Here is a 23,878-nt window from a genome sequence, read left to right as displayed (position 1 = left end):
GCAACAATTTGAATGCATCCATTTCAATGAAAAATCGGGCGTAAAAAATTCTTAAACGTAGAAATATATTATCGACTCTGTAGATGTCCAAAGAGGCCCGAACGTTCGCACAGCCGACTACATCAGTTGCCTCGACTCCAAACGCTCGTCTCTCTTTCAAACACCGCGTGACGTTATTGTGAAAGGGGTCTATTGAAGATGACCTCATTTACCACGGTGCCTGAATGTTACAATAAAAAATTAACACAAGATGTTTTCATATTTTTGTGAATAAGCCTGAAAAAAATCTTTCTAAAAATATATACATTTTCTAGGCCACAAGATGAAATCGAGGTCACTCAAACATAACAAAAAACAACACTCATGAAAACAAGGCCGTCACTACCGGGGGGTGGGGTGTTCTATCAGGGCAAAAGCGCACCTTACAGAGCTCAAGATGAACTTCAAGAATTAAATATTTGCCGAGAAATTTTTTTCAGGGATTTTTTGGGGATTTGTATTGAAAACAAAAGGATTTCTGCCAAATGCATACGACATTTTGTATTGTGATATGCTCCTCGTTTCGAAAATGGAATAAAATCAAGTTTTTTCTTTGTGAAATTTGTTTCATAAGATTTGTGGCTTTAAAATTCTGCTTGAAAATTTGAAAAGCAGCTAACTGCTCCGGGGATGGAGAACTGAAGCAGGTTTATTATCATTACTAAGTATAAGATACAGTGGAATCCTGATATAACAAACCCCGGATATAACGAACTTCCCAGTATAACGAACTAAATATCTGGTCCCTTGGATTTTGCCTAACAGACTCCTTACAAATTCTCTCGGTATAACGAACTCTGGATATAACAAACTCTCGTTATTACGAACTAATTTTTAGCTCCCTTTGTCATGATTAACCTCCATATAACGAACTTTTCATAAATGTTTCATCTGTTATTCTTATTTTTTATTTCGGTGTTCATTTATCACTTAATTTGTGGGAAATCAATTTTTCATAATCGGCAAAACATTTCTGGTTCCCTGCTAAGTTCGTTATTTCACTGCATCTCGTAACTCTTGAACGACATTTTGAGATATGACCGGCCATGCCACGGCAGTGGTCGAAAATCGAAATGACGACTACCTGAGCAACCCTTTGACCTCCGCTCCGATTAATGCTGAATAACTTTATTGCTCCGATTTTATAACAAACGGTGGATTTTAGGTACAAAAATGGCCGAGAAAGAGCATCTTTACTCTTGCTGATATTTTCATCTCAAACAAGCCAATCTTTCTGCCCCAATAGCAACCAGTACATCTTGTAAAATTCAAACGTGAAAAATGAAATTATAAAATCGATGACAAAAGGCCATTGATTGAGAATGGAAAATTCATTTACGGCTATCACTGCACTTAATTAGATGCCATTTCGCAGTCAAGTCGAAAATATCGCAAACGGTTTTATTAAATCATGGCGAGTTGATGTATTCAATTAGTTTCATAAGCTAAAAGGCACAAACCTGCACCCTTGCTTCCGTTAGATTTATCCTCAAAGCTAGTTCTTCTCTCATGAAAACGTCTGGATAATGTGTCTTCTCGAACGCTCTTTCCAGTTCATCTAATTGGAACTGAGTGAATGTGGTTCGATATCTTCTTTGCTTCTTCTTCTGTCCGGCTGTGTACCGTTGCGGGTATGCATCTGAAATCGAGTATTTTTTAATGTTAGTAAAGGGAAGTTCAGCTACAGGGTCAATTACTCCTCCTTCCTTTTGCGTTTCTTCCCAGTCTTAAAAAACTCGTGACACAATAACTGGATTCTAGTTCTTTTATGTCTCTGCATAAAATAGTTTTCTTTTAGAGAAATTATGCTGGTAAGCCTCAAAGGCGTCAGTTTGGGAGCCAGGCATCCCTCCATAATTGCAAATTTTGGCTCCGTTTCAAATTCATAAAAGTACTGAATAGCAAGGAATGAAAATGAAATAAAAAAGTGTACTATAGGGTGCTGCAGCGCCCCGTAGATTTCTAGGAACAACTCCTCTGGAAAAGCACCATACTTGGGAAAATGTTTTGGAAAACGCAAAAAACCGTCGATAGGTGAAATACCCAGTCCCACGAAAAACAGACGGCACAGCTACAGACCCATCCATGAGCAATGAAAGTAAAAGTGGCTTACAGCCACTCGACCACGAGCGGTTGACCAATCAATTTTCGCACAGAGAAAAACACGTGAACAGTTTCCGTTATTCTGCAAATGGGTGAATTCCTAGAGCAGCGCGCCGTGGTTTCACGTGAGCAGTTTCCAATTCCATTTTTGTGCGCATGCTCCAATGATATAGAGGCGCTTCAATATCATTGGCGTGCTCTGATCAATTCGGCCTAAGTTATTTTTGGACTCGCTGTACTTATGCATGTCAAATGCCTTTAAAAGAGCGTTCACAAATAAAGACCGGGTCAAAATTGAGATAAAGGAAGCTAAATGAATTCTTTCCATGATTAATGGTTAAGCTGAATTTCTTTCTCATAAATAGCAGACAGACCTCTATCAAGAAAGGAATTATACGGCAGCCATGTTTGTTATTGCTTCCTCAGCTCTGCCTTAATCCAAGACAGGGAGGTTTATCCACGCTGATGAATAGAAGCTTCTTATCGTTAACTAGAAACCTGTGGAAGCAGAGAGTCTCCTAGATTTGGATAGAGAAGTTGAACCAGACAGATTTTAACAGATAACATCACCATCACAGGCGCGTTTCGTTGCAACAGATTCCTAGGTTACACTGTGGACCTTTGTTCGTTTTTCTTATCTGTGTTGACTTTCTTTGTCTTAGGCGTCCCTTGGATTTTCCATTCTCCGAGAACGACTTTCAGAAGATTGTCTGCTTTTGTGCCATTTCTGTAGATAATGTATCTCACAAACCATTTCAAAGGCATTTTTCTGGCATTAGGTCAAATTACTTTGCGTCATTAAAATGTTTACAGAAACCTAATGAAAATAAAAAGCCTTAGCAACATAAATCATGTCATAGTAACGGGACTAATAGAATTCATAAGTTATGACGTCATTCAAATATAATTCTAGATAGCTGTTTACAGATTGCTGGCTGCAAAGTTCTGGTAAAATCAAAATGTTTTGCTCGCTATTTGCAGATATTTCCTGCATGAATTGGCAAAGTTGTTGCCGTTTCATTCTTTGGATTATATTAACACTAATATTAACATTAACAATTAAAGACTTATATTAACACTAAACAGGAAAGCAATAAGCATAGGTGTCGACCTAAATGAGCAGGAATGCTGTCCCAAACGCTTACTGTGGCTTTTTAAGGAAGGGGCTGATCCCTCGAGCCTCTCTTCACGGTACCACTGAAATGAGTGCTGATTTGCTTTATTTCTTAAGGAATAGCTGTTACGAAGACGATAAGGCCTACCAGAAGAAGTTGATAGTTACAAGATATTAAACAAATCAATGATTTTTTTAATGAACCAGCTTTATGAATGGTAGGAAGGTGTTGAATTGACAACTATTCAGTACCAACTCATTTATAAAAATAGCTCAATTTTTGCAAACACTCAATTTTAAATTTTTTTGATTCTGAGCCTGAAATTATCCTTCAGTCATTCTCAAGTGATACAACGTTTAAATTTGGTATAATCAAGAAAGTTGAAACCTTTGCTGCTGTTTTTCTACATCATGAGAACATGACGTATACTAATACAATATGATGATGAATAAGACAGAAAATATGAACAAAGTTTTTTCTCTTTGTCACACCTCTTCGATAAAGATCCCGCCACAACAGCTCTTCTGGCATCTCTGGTCTTTGTGCCTTTGATTTAACGGCATGTAGACAAAGGAATAACAGAGGTACTTGGGCCCATAAGGAAGACGGGGCCCCTTATTATGGACTGCAGGAAAGCTCCATCCAAGGGTAAAAGCATTATAGCTTGATTTATGTAAAGAACTCAAACAGAATACGACAAAAACATTTCGCATTCGCGTCCAGCCAATCAGAACACCGTCACCAAAGCAATGTGCAGGGTATAGAATCAGTTTGAAAAGGTAAAAGCAAAAAGTGCAACGCGGAAGAAATCCGGCTGAAGGAAAAAGTTAATTACGTGCATAAATGTATCAACAATGGTATTAAAATTTTGTTTATAAAAACCGAATAATTTTCCCAGGGCATGAATTCCCACTTATGGACACATCTAAAGATCCGGGACACCTTTATACTTCGAACAATGATACTGATCGAAACGTTGTTAGTTGTAATTAAACAAAAGGAGAGCAACGGGTAATGTCTGCCCAGCCCCTTTTCCCACTCCAAAAAACATTGTTAGGCTAGTGCAGTTGAAACATCCATGGGAAGTCACAAACACGGTCATGGGACCAGGCCCACCGAGAGAGGGACAAGGGGGCAATCGCCCCTTGGCCCGTAAACAGAGGGGCCCGTTGGCGATTAAACTGTTTTTTTTAAAGTATTACTCAAAACCCGGTAATTGCAATTACAATTTATCTGTACTGGTAAAGTTTAGCAATGCTATACGAATATAAATTGAAAGTAAATAAAAACTATTATGTATACATCCAAATTTAATGAAGGGCCCTAGTATTAGGCCTATCCCTGGGTGTGGCATGGGTCTCAGCCATCTCGGCGGCCCTGCATGGTAGCGTCACTTCGTAGCAGCCAGAATTGCTCGCAGAAATGATTCATTTTTGCTCACGGTGAAAATGAGTTGCTGTAATTAAGATTGAGAAACAAAGAGCTTGTGGCCTCCGTAATTGCAAGTCTGGGTATTACACTATAGTGATCAAATACCGCAATTTCCTAAGATCAGAACTTAGGTTTTATCAAAGAGTGCCGACTTGCAAAAAAGAAAGAATCAGACGCCTTCAGCATTGCTCTCAATATGAGTGGTTTTGCTGCAACTTTGCTGGTTACCTAAGAAATATTCAAACCCAACACAGAGATTGTACCGTAGTGATGTAAGCAAACGCTTTTTAAATGCTTGAAGTCTGAAGTCCAATGAACCACGGATGGTGCAAAAATTATCTAATTTCACAGTGACAAAACACTTAATTCCAGTGGCATGTTATCCATATCTTTTGCTAGACTTTGGAATTGTAAAGTTTAGAATATTTCAACATACTGTAAAAAGGATCGGACGAGAATTGAAAGCACGAGGGGGTCGCGATTGTCTGTCTCTACAAAATTATCTCTCTATTTCTCTATCTCGGAGTGCGGAATATACCAAATTTCTATGTGCAGAAATGAACTAAATCAGGGCCTCAAAACATTTTAAAAATTTTGAGCATGAGGCACAAAAATCGTGTCCATGAAATGTGATATTTGCTAGGTGTATGCCTTGCAATTTAACGCTGCATCGAAAATTGATAAGTTTTCCTGTTATTCTGTTACCATTACCTTCTATGTTTTTTTGTTACCAAATCATTGATAACAAAATGTAAATTTATAGCAAAAACTTTCAAATAAATTGTAAAATTCTATATGAAAATATTATCGATTTATTGCATGAAAGTTTCAAGGCCGAACTAATTGATAAAAATAACAACACCAAAGAACTGGTCAACGACCGTCAACGAAGGCCTCTTCCGTATTATTAGTCTCCCGTAAACCAGAAAGAGTGAGAATATTCTGGTGCACTATTGCCCTTCTGATTTATCCGTCGATGGCAAATTACACTTCTTCTTTTATATAAGAACATCAAAAAAACATAATATAAAACAAAACAAAATTATGTAAACAATTTTTAAAACACTACAAAACACTAATATATAGCAATATATATATATCAACAACGTGAAAGCATGCTCGCCCATGGAAGAAAAGGTGGTATGAAGAGCAATGTGTATTAAAGCGTGTTCTGAAAATGGTCTCCAAAAGTTAACAACACAGAAGAGATTTTCTCTGCTAATCAACAGTGCTACTAAAATGCCATGCACCACTTTTATTTAGAAACGGTTCATAGTGAGAGAACACAGAAAAGCCAATATAAGTATAAGAAAAAAATTTGAATTTGCCAAGCCTCAAAATTGTCCAAAAAATTCGAATACGAGCTCTGGAAAAAGTTATCTAGGTTTCATAAAGAAATCCGACCCTTATTATAATGATTGAATTCTAGCGACTCGACTTCGTGGTCATTCAAATTTACTGTCATAATTATAAATGACAATAATGAATTTGGAAAGTGGACGGTTCGGTGATTCTAATATATTGAGATTCTCCAAAAATTAAACTGACTAAAGACCAGAGACTAAAAAATTAAATGTATCAATTTATCAAAAGTCAAGCCACTTAACAATTTGACTTGTTAATCATGGAATGCTCAATTTTAAAAATATCTACAATTAAGTTTGAATTTATCATTGATAAAGACACGACAGAGTGGGAAAAAATCTCAGTGGTTACAAATATAATAAACCATCAAGATGTAATCAGAAAATAAAGAAAAATCATAAATTTCATAACAGATTGATGAAAATAATTAACATAGCAAGAACACAGCAAAATTATCAGAACCTAATCAGAAAGCTAGGGAATTATTTTTGCTATCATTGGTCGGTATTGGAGATAGGGAATAGAATCAGTTCTAGATATTACAAAGCCCGATATATTGAAAATGTCCTTAGTTTATTTTTGTCCTTGTAAACATTAGTCAGTTTTGCTAATATGATATCCACTCAGAGTGAGCATAGGCCGAGCTAATAGCAAGAATGCTGCTTAAAAATTGCATCATCTTCTTCATTATGTTTCTTGCCTCAGAGATTTTCAGAGAGTCTTATAGCAGAGCTGCAAACATCGTAGAAAAAAAATGTGTTTTTAGTATTTCTTATTTTTTCTTCGAATTATCTTTGAATTCGTAGCATGGCAAAACTCCTCGTGGTTGACCCCTCAGTTTCGCCCAGAGGAGCCTACTTATCAACTTAAATTACAATAGAACAATAATAACAAACAAAACATGGCGAACTTGCCTTATGCAATATATATATATATAACAAATCAGGGACGCGTGATATAGCAATTCGTTTTATTGCATAACCACTGTCTTAGGGGAACTGTTCCCCTATTTTGCGCCTGTCCTAGAGAGGTCTCAACTCTGTCTGACGCACTTAATCCACATTGAGGCGAACCGCCCGTCCTGTAGTTCGGATTACTAGCCCAGGAATAGTCTGCTTCGGTAGAAGTGCGACGCTTTCGGTCGCCTCTGTTTCATACCACAATAAAAAGATTGTCTCCGTTTTGCCCTTGAGGGAACTGCTAACGCGACACATAACATTCACAAGCCACGATCTGATTTTTATTGCCTCAGAATAAGAATATGTGGAAGAAATCCAGGCAAAGGGGAAGCAGATATACAACATCACTAAATCAAAATCGAACTATTTGTGCCGAAAAACATCTGTGTCGAAAAGATCACAGAACTGCAGGACATTCGAAGAAGACACCAAATTTTACAACTTTGACCTTTTTCAGAGTCAAATTGCCTACAAAGTTTGTTTTTGGCCTACGTCTTAAATTGCTTTTTTAGCCTATTTCAGCAGTAGTTATGAGGACATTCTTTCATTTATATAAGCATTAACGACCTGAAGACCAATCAAATTATGCAAAGAGAATACTACACAGTTTGCACCCAAATGTCAAATATCGTTGCCTGTACTAATGATTAGAGGAAGAAATTTTTTTAATACATTTATCAGTTTATTGTTTTGGTTTAGTAAATTATTTAATAGACTCTTCCTTGGAAAAAGACTACGCTTGGGCAATGTACTTTTGCGAAATTTTTTAATTTGGCCTTTTTTTGCACATTTGGCCTGAGCAGGTCATCCGTCTGGCCTTCACTTGTAAATTCAGTCTGGCAACCCTGACCCATAATCCGATAACCCGACTTCGAGGTCTCGGCACGAGTGAAGGGATTAAACGGATGTTTCTCCTTCACAACATTCGTTTCTTGGTTATTAGCATGCTAAATTACCGAGCAGTGCCGTCGGAATGAAATTCATATTGGAGGGGTTGGGAGGGGGGGGGCCGAAATTCATATAGCATAGTTTGACAATTATTGGGGGCTCCAGTCCACAAGCCCCCTCCCCCCGCTTCCGGCGGCCCTGTCGAGTACCATTATTGGAAAAAGGCATAAACACGCAGCCTATCATTGAATCAAATCAAATGCTCTAACTGTGAAGGAGCATTTTGATTTTGCTTCCGGGTGGTCATTCCTGAGGTTATCTTGTAAATAAGCCAATGGCGGTACCATTTGTCCGAATAGTTCACCAGACCTAAACTCGAATGAATGCGCGTGTCAAAGTGGTGTTAATTTACTCAAGCTTCCAAATTTCTAATGGTGGTGAAGTTGAATGTGGCTTTGTTATTATTTGTTATTATATAGGATCACATTCCAATTAACCCGAAAAACTTACGTCATGAGGAATGCAACGACGGCTAATGAGCTGACTTTGAATGGTTTACGGAACGTTATCTACATTCTTCTAAAAGATCGGCGTTAAGTGGTCTGTGAGTACCTATAAATTCTATTTATGGAATAATATTTTTGTTACCGCGCAAAGAAAAACATCCAAACATTTGGCAAGTACGATTAAAAGTTGGATATGCTTAAAAATGCAGGTTACGTTAAGCAACCGTTGAAAAGTGCCAAAAAATCGTGTGCAGGTTCTGGAAAATTTATCTTATTTCCTAGATTAACGTGAAATTAAAACATTCCAGAAAATCATCTAAAATACTGTAAATACACCAAATAAACTGTAGTTTGTACACACGATTTAATACTATTGAACACGTGAAGTTCATATTAATTTAGAAATAACGGTATAATAATGACTATACTGAAGCTATTGGAAACTGTGCCAAAGTCCTTGAAATGTCTTATTGCGGTTTCTGGATATCAAGAATGAGTACCATATTCCTCCTCATCAATATTTTAGTATTGCTTTGTTGGCATGAAAATATTATCATGCCACTCGGGAAATTCAGTATTCGCCAGCTGAAAGACTCATCAAATTGCCAAAGTCTTGATATTTTCTTTTCGCAAATTAAACTCCTAGGCAAGAAAGATTCTGGCAGCACTTGTCTCTTGTCTTGTTCACAATAATTATCTACATTCATCATTGAAATGTTTACAAAACCCCCTCAATTCTCAAAAATTTTAAACTAGAGTCCCCGGGCAAACAAACGTAGTTATAATGATAATTGTGTATCCCCGTGCTGAAAACCATTTCGGCTGCATTAAGAAACAAGCAGGTATCGAGCATTTTTTAATCAGGATGTTTGTAGTACACTCTTTTTTCATAAGAAACTGGCTATAATAAACGAGTACTGGACAGTCAGAAAAAATTAAGAAACCTCAGTACTCGAAGCAAAAAATTATTAAATCGTGATAAAACTGAGAACAAGGAAATTTTGTAAAATCCAAGAACATGATTGCCCTGTTGGCCTAAAATTTAAGAGACAAGGGATAAAAATATACTTCCCACGTCTAAATACAGCATCAGAACGGAAGCGAATCTCTTGACGTGAATAAAGGTCACGAACATTTCATAACATAATTCATGACATCATAATTAAGAAACTCTTAAGAAAAGATGAGTATTGAAATGTCCAGAACATTAAGAAACTGGAGTACTCAACATTGACCTTTGTTTCTTGCAAAAAATCAGTGTATTTTCATTTCTAATTTCAACATGCTTTTTGTTTTACAGGCTGGCACAAGTTCATATGAAGGGAGCATTAAGCATGACACAGTGCGAGTGTGATAACGCATGACCTCAAAAATTTTTTATTTCTTGTCATAACTGCTATAGCCAAAATATTGAAAGGTTAATTTACATGGGCGTAGCGGATCTTTAACCCATATGTGGCCTGAAATACGATACATTTTGCCTGATAGGGCTGTAGCCCCCAAGCCCCTACGTCTATGTTCGTTCACATTGTACAGTCCTGAAGATGTTCCCTACTGCTTTGGACTTTGCAAAGTTACAAGACTTCAAGGGTGTAGCAGGAGCCTTAAGTTGTTGACAGGAAACAATGTATGTGGAATACTTATAGTAAAATGGTTTGAAAAAAGCAAGCATTTTATAACATACTTTCAAAACCTTTGGGGCTGACACTTCTCAGAGTATGAAATCTCAGAATCAGGGTCGAAAAGGATGGAAGATGGAGAACTTATACCCAGTCGCGGTCACGTTCTTGCTTTTATCTGATTGGCCTATTTCGATCCACAACAGGGTATACATTTTGAATCTTGATCTTTTCGATTCTGATTTCTGAAGTTTTATACTGTATGCAGTATCAGTGAAAAGTTGTTGCAAAATTTTTCCTTTTTTCAAAGCCATTTTCAAATTCGTTCCGTAAAAAATACTGGATATTATCTAGAACGAGCGAAATGCCCAACTCAAAAAAACTCCCCAACTTTAACTTAGTATCAAACAATTTATCAGATAATATACTAATGTTAAGGCTCTTATACCCTATATGCCCTACATGATCTACATGTGGACATTTCTTTTTTACAGGGCAGAAGTTTAAATTCGTGCTAAAACCGAGCAACAGAATAATCTCAACATTCAAGTAATACGGATTCAAGGTAGCTTGAAGAAGATTCATTTGCTTAAGAAGGTGCAGTCATACGGTACGGGTTTTTTTTTCGGAAAAACAACATCAATGCTTTAAGTTTTACTTATTCTTTCATTTGATCACCTGTTACCCTTAATAAAGGACTCTGACATCCTTTAGAATGATTGAAGAACACAGCTGCCGCCAATGGAGATGGGAGCATTGGAAGAGCATTGGAAGAGCATTGGAAGAGCATTGGAAGAGCATTGGAAGAGCATTGGAAAAGCTTTTTATGAAAATAATCTTAAAACATGAGAAGGGACATTGCATTTGGTTCCTTGACCTATCACATGGGAAATGGTACATTGCTGCAATCATCTTAAATCATTAGACCGCAAAACTCTACAAAACCGATTCTGGATTAGATTTTTATAAAGGATTAAAATTTGTCTATTTAGATTTCAACTGGAAGTATGATTATCGATGACGTCATATGCGAGAAACCTTATAGAAAATTTGTCCCATACAACCCTGTATTTTCATCGACTCAGGTCAAAAGACTGGACCAACAGCGAATGAATGGTGCAGTAAAAGTATGAATATTCGTTCTAAGTTGGCAGTTTAATATGCTGGAAAGGTTTTAGGGATATTTGTAAGGAGGAGAGAGTATGAGCTATTCAATGAGGCCTTGCCTCGCCACAAGATTTCTGAACGGAAATATTGTGACAGAGCTCATTTACAAGTGTGGCATTTGTTTAGTTACATAGAGTGCTAAGTGGAATGCTAATAATATCGTTTCTAAAAAAAGTATTTATGCCGTTTTCAGAGCCTCTTGAGATCCTTTACTCGGGATTCAAGTGAAAGGCTCTTGCGTAACCGGCATGCTTAGCGGCAGCTGTCTTGAGAAACTGATTGTGTTTTGCATTTTCATGCTGTGCAAAATTAGGCGAATTCTGAAAATCTGTCACAAAGCATGCCCATTGCGCAAGAGCCTTTAAACAACTACCGATTTTAAGTCTTTCTAGGGATAACAGATAATTTCATGCAATAGATCACTACTAGCTTTCGTACAAACTATATCGTTATGGCTTCAAAGGAAAGATTTGCATTTGGCTTAGGAGCTTTCCTAAATTCGTGAGAATAAAAACACGAGAAGACTCATCTCTAGACTCAATTCACAATGGTGCCCTGCAAGGATCTGTACTTGGTGCTATACATTTCACAATTTACATTATGAATACTTCAAATAGCTTCTAGCTTCAAACTTTGTCTATTTAACGATAATGCAAAGCTGGTTAAATACAAATCTGGTTAATGTTGGAAAATATCGAAGTAGCATTAGTAATCGAACAGATACCAAATCAGACCTACACAAATAGCTTCTTTTTTGCATCTTCAACCAGGCCAGAAATTTCTTCTGTAAACTAAGGGCATGAACTACAGAAATTGGTAGCAAAAGGTATAAAGTTGGATGGTAAACAAGAAATAAAACGTCTCAATATGCACCTCTTCGATCGTAGAAAAGATGAGTTTCTGCATAATTAGGAAACAAATCAGTAATGGCGACCGCGTTGTAAACAACAAGGCGATCGATATTGAAACCACTTTTGTTATGCCATTTGTGAAATCAATAGTTTTGGTTTGCTAAAATGTTTTGCTGCAGTGCGGCCATTTCTGTTTCAGCCTGTGCAATACTTTTGTCACGTAAGTTTAGTTATTTTATGCTACATGTAAACGTGTATTTTATGAAAGGGTTGACTGATTTTAGTTTAAGCCGATAACGTCATCGTGAAAATTAGATGTGGGTTTACAAGGCCTGTCTACAGATTCATAGAAAGGGGCTTTCTGTTCAATCACACTCATTTCACCAGCTTTTATTAACATTGCAGGGTAGAAGTTGATTAAATCATTTCCCATTTGCGGACTTATGATGCATCGATAAACTTCCGGTTGCGTTTTCGATTTTAGGGGCAAAATTTGAAAATAATGACACTTTGAGTCAGAATTTTTCAGCCATTTTTTCCACTGGCTTTAGAAGAAGAATATTTTGTTGATAAAAAGTCCAGGGTGTTGAAAGTCCAGGTGTTGTGCATTTTCATGCCCGTTCTATAGTTTTGATATATCCTCTGAACCAGACTGTTTATAAAAATTCAGTAGAAATAAGCAAGTATTTTCTAAAAGGGGCATTTTCCGGTGTTCTAGAGGGCGTGCCCCTAAGAAAATTTTCAGGCACCCCGTTTCAGCCCCTCCACTTTTAGACTGGTGCGCGGTTCCTGAAAACAATGCAAACGTTTTCTGGCACATGGTCTCAAGTGAAATTCATTGAAATGTATCGACATGATTTGGTATGATTCTAGCATTTGTCTATATATTGTGTAAAGGATTGCAGATTATTGCCATATTACTTGAAGAGCTAAAAATCACGTTTTCAAATGTGTTGAGCTTGTAACGTGCATATAGCTGTCAGTTATTTTTCAAGTTTGATTAAAAAGTAAAAAAAAGTTGAAAAATGAATAAGTTTTATGAAAACAGAAATTATGAACGTGACTTTCTGTGGTAAGGCAATGTCATTGCCGCTTCCATATTCAACAATAATGTGTGAAAAAATCGGTCTTTCTTATACGGCGAAGTAAAGTCAGTTTTAACACAACGAATAGGGTTGGGAACACTGTTGCACGGAAAGAGCTTTCCACCATGTTTCCTTATCGAACAAGTAGTAACAGAATTTTTCTTTTTCTCAGAAACAAATAAGGCTACGGTTTTGTTGGAATTATTGCATATCAAAATCAATAAAAGAGAGCTTGAACGCTGGAGACAGAATTGGATCAGCAAATAAGTGCAAGAATTGATTGGAAATGTCCTAATAAAAACCCTTCATCGTATCTCTGTTAATTAGATTAAACTGATACGAAAAATTGTTACAATCAATGGAATTCTTTAGTAGACACGTAGTCAATTGAATTTATTATCTCTCAAGGCCACATCGAAGAATGTGTTTGCTGGAGAAGGTGAGGTCAGTGCAAATGGCATAACAAGACTATACGATAAAGCAAGATTATTCTCTTGACGATAGGTGAAAGAGGATTTTGCTCAGATTCTTCAGCATCCACGCTCCGTAAGAAGCGAAAAGAGGCTTAACACTGTCTCCTACCAGTGTATTTAAGGGAGGTCGGACGCCGAAGTAAACGCTAGATAGGTGTTGATCTAAGCAAGATTGGATATTAGATTGGATTTAGCAGTCTCTTTAAGCAGTTTGCAATTCATGCTATTCAAGGACTTGCGTGGGGTTTCAAAATGGTTGCTTGAAAACTGAATTCAAGCTATTTTATCAAAGCCTAGTGGTTAAGAGAGCTGACAGAATGATTCCGTAGTGTGGAAGGAGTGCTTCTGGGGCGCGAGAGGAACTATAATGTAGCGCGGGTGACAATAATAAAGCGAGGGAGGAATAATTATGTAGCGCGGGAGGATTGATTCTGTTGCGCGAGAGGAAAGAATTTGGTGCTACGGAATTTTATAACAAAATACGCAGTAACCTGCAAAGCTATACCCAAATACGGTCAAATCCTTGCTATCCAAATCCTAATCAGGTCGACAAATCAATAAAACACTGTATTAAAAGGGACGATTGAATTTAACCGTGCCATGCTTGTTCATAAACTCGGTTGTTACTTTCAGTATAATAAAAATATAAATGTATTGCAGATTACAATTATTCCTTTATCTATTAGAATAAAACCCTGTTTTCTGGAACATATAGCTATCTGGTGATACCTAGATTTCGTTTAAGTACAAGTAGAGTTTTGAATACAAGAAGCATCACTGACATATCAATATTCAATCCTGAGGACTCTAGTCATCTTGCGATATCATAAATGGTCTTGTCAGAAATTTTTCTGAAACAGTCTGCTTGTAACTGATGCACTTTGTTACACCATGCAAGGTTGCATCAATATTTGGAAACGAAGTTGGCGAATGAAAGATGACAGGCCTAGTCAAGATGGTAGCAAACTATAAAATCAATATCAGCTTATCGAATGAAAGCTGAAAGTGAAAGGCTCTTGTACAACCAGAATAACCAGAATGCTTTGCGACAACAGTTCAATAACCGGCCTAATACCGTACTGCATGAAAATGCAAAACACAGTCAATATCTCAATATAGTTGCCGCTAAGCATGCCGGTTGCGCAAGAGCCTCCAAGTTCAAGGACGGAAAACAAGCAAGGCTTTCACTCTATGATGAATATACCTCTGCAACTTAACTGCAGAAAACATAGCGATGTTGAAAAACAAATCTGCCAACTTCTATCAAAGGGAGTTGCTAATTAACAAGTTAATCAGCTTCAATAAGGTGGTTTCGATATGAATGAGAATTGGAAACGATAAGAGAGACTGATTGCGCCCGTTTTGCAACTGAGATATGAATGATTAGATCACGTGATTAATTTGATGAGTCCCCTCTTAGTTAAGTTCTTGCATACATACTTGGTCATTTTGAAGAACACCATTTGCAAACCAACAACGATAGAGCCTGCCAAATTTTGAAATAATGCAGCCAAAAACGGAGAGTAAGCAATTAATTAGTATTCTAAGTAATCATCAAGTAATTCCAAATTAATCACCACAATCAGTTTTGTGCTTGAAACAACATCTACATTGAGCTGGTAATGTGGACTGAAGACAAGGAAATTGATTAATTGATTTGCCTGTAAGGACAATAATTAAGCACAGTGTCATATCTCGGTTCAGAAACGTTCGAATGAAACGCTTTACTTAAAGCAATAAATCTAAGAGCATTAAAATGGGTCGTTTGCAACAGTTATGGTTCCCCAAAAAACACGTCGAAAAGTGACACCTGGGCAAATCATCTGGACAAGCAACTTAAAACCGCTTTGCTTATAGCCATTAACCTCGTAAAAATTTGATAGGTAAATAGTACACGTTGAAATGGGTACGAAATTCCACTACAACAATTATGATGCAATTACGAGGGGGTTTCACTGACCAGGAGAATAGTAGGGCATTTCTTAGAAGAATAGCTCTTGGAATTTCTCTCGAAAACAACAAGCAGTCTAGGCCTCCTTTGCAACGTTGACAGAAATTTCGGGAATCATCAACCTCAACAGTCTTTCAGGTTCTGTTTAATTAACGTTATACACGGTAATTTCTTGTTATACCGAAAGGTTAAAACCATGCATGTCTCTCCCATTTCTGAAGTTTGCGCACAGGCTAAAAGGTTGATGGAAGTTTCAAAGAACATCACCAATCTTTCATGTTATGTGTTTAACCAATTTTTGGCTAATCGATATCAAATAAGAAGATTGATGAACAATAATCACAAAATAAAAAAGTCATTGGGGAAATTGAAAGCAGATAAAATAGTTTTTTGAAAATATATTTAAATGAATTTGGAGAAAATAGCAATGTGTTGCCGAAAGTTTTCTTAATCTATTCTTGGCATACCAAAAAGTCGACAAAAGTTTCAGAAATTATAACCAAACTCTCAGATGGTGTTTAAATAACTTTCTGCCTGTCGATATTAAACCAAAAGATTGAGGAGTAGCAAATATAAAGTAGAAATGTCGCTGAGAAATTGAGGGCAGATCATACAATTTTTAAAGAGAATTTTTCAAGGAATTTTGACTAAATAGCAATGTGTTGCCAAAAGTTCTCTTAATCCATTCTTGGCATACCAAAAAGTCGACACAAGTTTCAGAAATTTCAAGCAATCTCTCAGGTTGTGCTTAAATAACTTTCTACGCCAATATAGATCAGAAAGTCACTGGGAAATGAAGGACAGGTAAGACAATTTTTGAAGAAGAAATTTAGTTGAATTTGTAAAAATATCGTAATGGTGGGTTTTATTACACGTTTGAGATTCAAACGACTCATCATCATATTGGAGGCATTTGTTCAACAAGTGGAAACATTCGTAAACATCAGAAGAAACCGTTGTTCAAAGAGGTTACGATATCTTCATCAAATTCGCAGCAATTTCTTTGTTATATTTGTCCAAGTTGATTATATATTTGTCAAGTTTTATTGCAAAAATGTATGGAAGCCATTTTAATAAAGGAAGAGAACCTACCCGCACGTTGCTGAGTTCTTGACCATATATGTGCTCAAACACGTGGATATACTACAGTTCATTGCAGATTTTTGGCCTTTATCGTACATGGTCGACCTCTCTGAATATAGCGATTATCACCTATGGCAATTAACCTTCTAGCAAATTCATCCAGTGTAGTTTAGAAGAATCAGACCGGCATACCTTGAATCAAGCAGTATTTGTTTTCTCCTTGTTTAAATGCTCTTTGCTAAATGAAACTTAGCATCGTCAAGCGCAGCATCAAAAGTTTGCCGAGTTGACGGTAGTGGCGGTTGGGGATAGTCCAATTGTCTTTAATTTTGTTGAATAAACGGTTTGGACAGCGTTGCAACTTTCACATTGTAGAACGTAGAAGTATATGTAAAAGAAGTTTATAAGAGAAATGGTTGACTCGAATAAGCATCTGTGTTGGTATTACTCGACGTAAGTGACACTGGAAACTATCAATGCCGTTTGCAATCAGACAACACGGGGGATCATGTTCAGTGTTTAATGTTGATTTAACGATTGGCGGTAAGCGCAGCAACTACAAAGTTTCACTGGAGACTTGATGTACTGGAATAAAGCACTTTGAATAAGAATTCAAATTAACTTAAACAAGGAATATAAGAAGTAAGCATACAGATTTAAGCAAGAAGGTAAATGCCGTTACTTATGTCATCAAAATAAAAAGTATTTCTAAATAGTCATCCATCCACAGAAACTGTCAATTTCGGCTTCGTCGGGATGCCACGCCAACAAAAACATGTAGGGAAACGTGTCTTCCCAATCTTTTTAGCTTCGTTTCTTAGTTTACCTATTAAAATTCACATTTTGTTCACAGTATTACCATTTTGTCTTGGAGTTGCCTTTGTGTCAACGAAAGGATACAATTTTTTTTTATTTTAGCCTATATCAAAATTTTTGACAAGGAAGAAAAATCTTCGCAAATACGGTAATATTTTTACATTATTTCCAAGGGGCATGCTGAACGTTCTTCTGTTTTGTCAATAGTGAAATATAAAAACACAAATGATTCTGATTATATTGGTTAAATAGATTTGTAAAATTTGGCAAAGGTTGACAAGAATTGTGTTAAACGGAAGCAAAAACATACCAATTGCAAGAGGAAGGGGAAAAGCAGAACCTGGACCATGAAATACCTTGGCAATCGCGTCTCTTCGGTCGAGTATCGATGAGAATCCAGAGACGTGTTGGTCTAATCGGGTTTGATGGCTTTACCGCTATGTTGAAAAGGGCGTCATTTAGGCCAAAAAGCTATTTATACTTATGATTAGATAGTTTCATTGATAGATATAAGTTTCATATCAAGGATAAAACTCAAGGATTATGTTAGCATGTTTTTCTGAAGTCACTGGGGCGATATGCTCTTGCTACGGCAAGAATACGACGTAGAACTTAAGACGAGATGGAAATATGTGAGGGGGTGGAAAGCGTTTACAGTAATCACGACTAGTAGCTTTGTGCGAATGCAATAAGGCACCTCGCAATAACCAAGGGTCCTAGGATTAAGGCCAGGGTTAGGATTAGAATAATGTTACCAAACTATATACCAATCCAATCGTTTACTGAATATTGCCAGCTTTGATCGTGGACTGGAATGGTATGCTCAGTTAGGCCAAGAGGTAAATCAAGCTACCTAAAAATATTATCCTCAAATATCTTACATTGACATGATCTCATGTAGTCCTCCTGCAATTGTATTGGCACACCCAACATTCTAATATCATCGACTTCGTGCCAAACGTTAAGTACGTTAGAAGACATTTGCTGCGCACCCTGGTCCTACCACGCTTAATCACTCCTCAGCTATGATCCTGCCCAGCAACGCACACCCTTACTTATTGGTACCCTTGCGATCTATCATTTGGAAGCCGTTTCCTCTACTCAGGAGCGCAACGGAAACGTAAATGGCCGTGGGTTAACGAGGTTCAGGTTAGAAAGTAGGCTGGATATCTACATCAGCTGGAAAGCCTCAATATTAAAAAGCTACATTAAAAACACTCTTTAATTTTACAGAATTGTAGTAGGTTGTGTCAAATAACGCTCCTTGAATGAATCTTGGAAAACTTCTTTTGAATATCAAGTTTGAAAAAGCTTTCGAAATTTCCAATAAAATTGTTATAAAACAATCGTAGTGGTGGGTTTCCATTATGAGACATGAAAAAAATAGGCTGCATGTAATGCTATGAAATGAACCAACACGGCCTAAAAAATATCTTAAAAGACAAGAACCGTAAAAATCGGTTACGCTCAGCATTAACAAAGGGGATCACATCCCTTGACTGGGCTATACTTGAATATTGATTGTAAATAAAAAAGATGCTTGTTGAATAGCTTTGTAAGAAGAGGCTAAATCCATTCTTGGTTAGAGGATGACGTCATCGAATGTGCATCTTGTTCTCGACATACCTTCGTCAAAAATGGACCTCAGATTTGAAATCGCCATGTTGAATCAACGAGATACTCAACATACGAATCAACGAGATACTCGACATACCTTCGCCATGACGAAGGTATGTCAAGAACAAGATGCACAATCGATGGCGTCATCCTCTAACCAAGAATTGACTTAGCCTGTTCTTACAAAGTTATTCAACAAGCATATGAATTCAGTCTACCCTAAAAACATTATGTTGTTTGGACTGTCTGTTTGGGCACGATTTAGTTCGTTTTGAATATAAAGAAATTTCTAAAAATCTGAACAGGAAATTGCTGATGCAGTAAAATGTTTTACTGCAGGAGCGAATTCCTGTAAAATTTATGTAAAAAACATAACTTTGAATTACGGCGTAATTTGGCCTGACTATCCAAAAAAGCATGAAGATCCCAAATATATGACAAAAAGTGAAGGAGCTACAACCCTCCGCCGTGCATAAAAAGAATTGACGGCACAATCTCAAACTGAAAAAAGCCAGTTTATAATGATATCAGACTGACGTCAGCTTAATATACCTTTTTTTCTCATAAATTTATGCCGCAGAAGGTACTGTATTTTTCAAAAGCCTTCACAAGTAAGAAAGCGATGACGTCATAAATCTATTTTCGAAATTATTTTGATTTGGAGAGTAAAATAAAAATGAAGCCAGTCAGATTTAGCTATTTCAGATTTTCTACGATAATTATGTCCTTTGCTGACCGTATCTCGACACCTTTGCAGCAAATTTAGCTGAGTTTCCACGTATAGAGATATCTTGTGATGTTCTTTTAGGTTATAAAGATTAAAATCCAAAAAATTAAAAAAAAAATCATTTCGTCATAATTTTACTTCTTTACTTGACAAATAGGTGAATGTTATAACCTGATAAATGCTGTTAATGCTAATGAAATCAACGAATATGATAAAAAGCAGCTGTTTGAGAACAGTATATGTTTCACATACACATTTGTTTGATTTGCTTTTGATTCCAGTTGTTGCCCTGTCTTGCCAGTAGACCTGGCCGAATTGCACGTAATTTGCGTCTTTCATACCACTAATGGGTTTAGCTCTAGATGCGTATAGGAAAACAAAGAACAGGTATAGTGTTGCAAGAAAGACAATAATTTAGTTCTGGGTCTTTGTTTGCGTCACCCAAGTATGCGCGCTACGTGTAGTCAAGTACGGACGACATATTGGATAGTAGCCTCAATTATAAGATTGTCAAATAATGACGTCATAGCAATCTATATTGAGAATTGAGGATTGAGGAATTTTAACCACACAAGAAAAAGAAGGGCATCATAAAGTACATAAAGATGTTTAGTATTGATGGAAAGTTGGGTTTTATTTAGAGGGGGAGGGAGGCCCAGACCTTAAATTTTCAGAAAAGTAGACTGACTCAATAGGATATCATGTCAATTGGAAATAAAAATTGGAGGAGCCTCGGCGAACTCCGATTAGAGTTCTACGAGCCTCCTCGTAGCATCGAGCGGGTTGAATCATGTGACCGAAAGATATCTCCTAAGGTTGCTTGAAAGTTATGGGATTGCACTTGGGCCCCACTTTCAAGGTTCAAATGATAAAAGTTAGAATTTAAAAAAGGAGCATGGTTCTGTTTCTTGAAAATTGTCAAGGACATCATTCTAGTTTTTGACAACAGAGAAAGGGGAACTTCGTTTTGTTGTCTTTGAAAACAGAGAAAGGGAAAATGAGAAAGGGAAGAGAAATTTCCAGCCTGATTTTGGGAAAATGAATATCTTCCTAACTTCTAGTTTTATACTCTACGATCTGCGACCTTTTAGTGAATGTTTTGTGTAGATCTTGCCCAATCCTTGACATCATGACTCCCTTGTCAATGGACAACAAAGACGTAAAAGTAAGGCATGTCCAAGCTCATCCATCCTTTGTTTCCAGATATCCTTTGTTTCGCGACCTTTGATTTTTGCTGCTGATTGGCTTATTTTCAACTTATGTTCTGCTTTGGGTATCTAATTTCTGATTCTTCACATTTTATCAAGTCGGTAGCTGTTCATGCAGTCGAGTTCACGCAAACTTGAACATCAAAGACGAAACATCTTTCATGTGTTCTTTCGACATTGGTAGCCTTTTCACAAATGTTCCTCTGAGTGAGACCATCAAAATATGTACCGATGCTTTGTACCGGAGCAAGCTTAACGCCATTTTCAGAGGAAGTTTTCACCGAGCTGATGGTTCAGTTGAATTCAGCCTTAACAATAAAATGTACCAACAAAGGGATGGTGTCGCTATGGGTAGCCCTCTGGGACCTGCCTTGGCCAATATCTTTGTTGGCTTTCATGAAGAGCGTTTGTTCGACTACGACCAGAAGTCTGGCGTCTATTTTCGATATGTGGACGACACATTCAATTTCCAAAAAAGAGGCTGATTTCGATATTTTTATAAAGCACCTTAAAAGCCTACACTCATATTATTCAATTATTTTTTTTAAATTTTGTCTTCCATTATTAGTTTTTATAGCTTATCATAACCTTTATTTAGGTTATGATAAGCTAAAATGATAAGATATAATAAGTTCTGATGGGATATCGTGTTGAAATAAGAATTTAATAATAAAAAAAAAATAACCCAGGCCCATTCCTTTCTAAAACTAAATGTTTTGGTCGAAAAGTCTAACATTAAAACTTTTACCAGTGTATATCGCAAGCCCATTTTTTAGGTCATCCAAATACGCTGAAATTCTCTTTGCCTTAAACAGAATTCTCTTTGCAAAGTCAACCTTGTCGAAACTTTTTTGCTCAGGGCACTTTTGATCTGATTGGTGTCCAAAAGCACAAAAGTGCCCAGTTTATCTTAAACTACCATGGGTTGGTAACACTTACTTGCTTTTTCAAGTCAGATTAACCAGGCCGTCACAAGATGTTTCTTTGCTATCAATTCTCGAATTATTTACAGCACTAGGAGAGCCCTTCCATCCGTTCAAAAGGATTGCGTTCATACTACCAAAAAGAGACCCAAAAAAGTTCTGTTGTTTATAAATCTACGTGCCAGTGTGATCACAACCCAAAGATTGGGGGATAGGATAAAACAGCATGTTCCTTCAAACATAAGAAACAAAACTGTCCCTTAAAGAGAAAAACCTCCTTGATCTTGTAGGTCTAAAAACACAGTAAAAACTAGCGACTCTGCCATCGGACAACACCTTTTAGACAACCCAGATTGTGCAAAATTCTATAATGACAACATGTATCAGACAATTGGTAGAACCCGATCTATTTTTCATCTAGCAGTTTTGGATTCGATCTACATGTGAACAAAAAAGCCGCTATAGTGTGGACAGAAGGAGTTCGTTTTCTCTCTTGGACTCCAGTGGTATAGGTTTTCATATAAACTCTTTTCATATAGTTTTGTATGCCTACTTATGTAGTATTTACCGTTTATGTATATGTTGTATTTTACTATGTATGTATTATTATAATCTAGTTTATGTATATTTAGTATTATTAGTTATATCTATATACATGTCATATCCCAGGGGGCAGTCATGTTATATTGCTCCTCCTGGGTTCTGTCCTTGTAATGTAGTTTAGTAGTTCGTACGTACTGTTTTAGGTAATTTGTTGTGTAAATTTTTATACCGAATATATATATATATATATATAAAAAAGTGGTATAGGCGTGCGGCACTGATTGGACAACTATGCTGGTCATGTGCTTGCGTTTTTAACGTTATGTATTATATGTCAAATTTTATAGAAATATAAATTACATATCCACAATTGGGTGTGTAATTTCAATATAATTCTCTCTGACCCTTATTCTGATGTTTCATATGTTAGATTTCTTTCAGTTTTCATAGGAACAAAGATGTCTCAATACACATCAATTGCTATCTTAAAGGGTATGTGTCGCGTTAGCAGTTGGCTAATAAAACAAAAGCGTTTGGAGTGGAATTCCATTGTTTCGTGACTTTTCATTTTTTCTTCTTGAATTTTTACGCTCAATTCCATGCGTTGTACTAAACAAGCAAGGTAATTGTGTTGCATTAGCCAATCATTTACACGTTACATGCCTTTTAATATGTCATTCAAATAAAACTTCACATTAGCACGAGGAACATGTTTTGTTCTTAAAGGTTTGAATCTGACATTTTTGCTAGGTCTTTTTCCATTGTTTTATATCTGCAGAAAGCATTGGCATGCCAACTGGCTTGTTTCAGCCGATTTTCCCCTAAAACCAGCCTTCCAAATACAGCTGAATCCTGATATAGTGCACCCCAGGTTTAACGAACTTCCCCCTGTAACGAACTTATGTCTGGTCCCTAGGACTAACAAACTCCTTACAAATTCTCTCGGTATAACGAGCCCCGGGAGTTGGAGATAGCCTAAGCAAGACCATCAAAGGTATTTTAGGCGTGTACTACGAAAATACCTATAAAAAGTTTTATACTGGTTTAACAAACTCCCGATATAACGAACTATTTTCATTCTGGCCGTTTTTCAAAGCTGTTGGCCGTCGAAAATTGATTTGGCCGAAAAAGCGAAAGTTGGCCGAATTTTGGCCGCATGTTGAAGGCCACAAAAATAAAAATAAAACGACAGCTTTAGCACAGACAATTTTCAACATTTTGTTAAAATAATCTCAAAATTGCAAAAAACGAAGCAAGAAACAAAGTGGAAGATAACAGAAAATTGAAATTGAAAGCAAGTGGGAGCTTTTCTAACAAACAAAACCACTTTTGATTACATTTTTATTCCACGGAATTAGCGAAAGTGTAGCTTTTTTGTAGATTTTGTTTGGCTGGCTGAATTTTGCCTC

General features: G+C 36.8%; 1 protein-coding gene across 3 annotated transcripts in view; it reads right to left on the bottom strand.

The window, feature by feature from the left end:
- Window positions 1-23,878, bottom strand: part of LOC135686944 (paired box protein Pax-3) — a 35,533-nt gene that overhangs the window by 4,187 nt on the left and 7,468 nt on the right. The window contains exons 1-2 of one of the 3 annotated variants that reach the window (XM_065203354.2): window positions 18,333-19,139; window positions 1,500-1,678 (exon numbers count right to left, since the gene is read on the bottom strand). In XM_065203354.2, the coding sequence (XP_065059426.1) occupies window positions 1,500-1,678; window positions 18,333-18,432 (279 nt within the window). In that variant the 5' untranslated portion in view covers window positions 18,433-19,139. Of the gene's footprint in view, window positions 1-1,499; window positions 1,679-1,972; window positions 2,277-18,332; window positions 19,140-23,878 lie in introns of those variants that run through there. The other 2 variants (XM_065203353.2, XM_065203352.2) reach the window with 2 other exon arrangements.

The sequence above is a fragment of the Rhopilema esculentum genome, chromosome 6 (assembly GCF_057945365.1).
Source record: "Rhopilema esculentum isolate cy_ngs chromosome 6, ASM5794536v1, whole genome shotgun sequence".
In the NCBI taxonomy this organism is placed as follows: Eukaryota; Metazoa; Cnidaria; class Scyphozoa; order Rhizostomeae; family Rhizostomatidae; genus Rhopilema; species Rhopilema esculentum.
The sequence above is the reverse complement of the archived record's forward strand: the minus strand, read 5'-3'. Positions and strand labels throughout refer to the sequence as shown.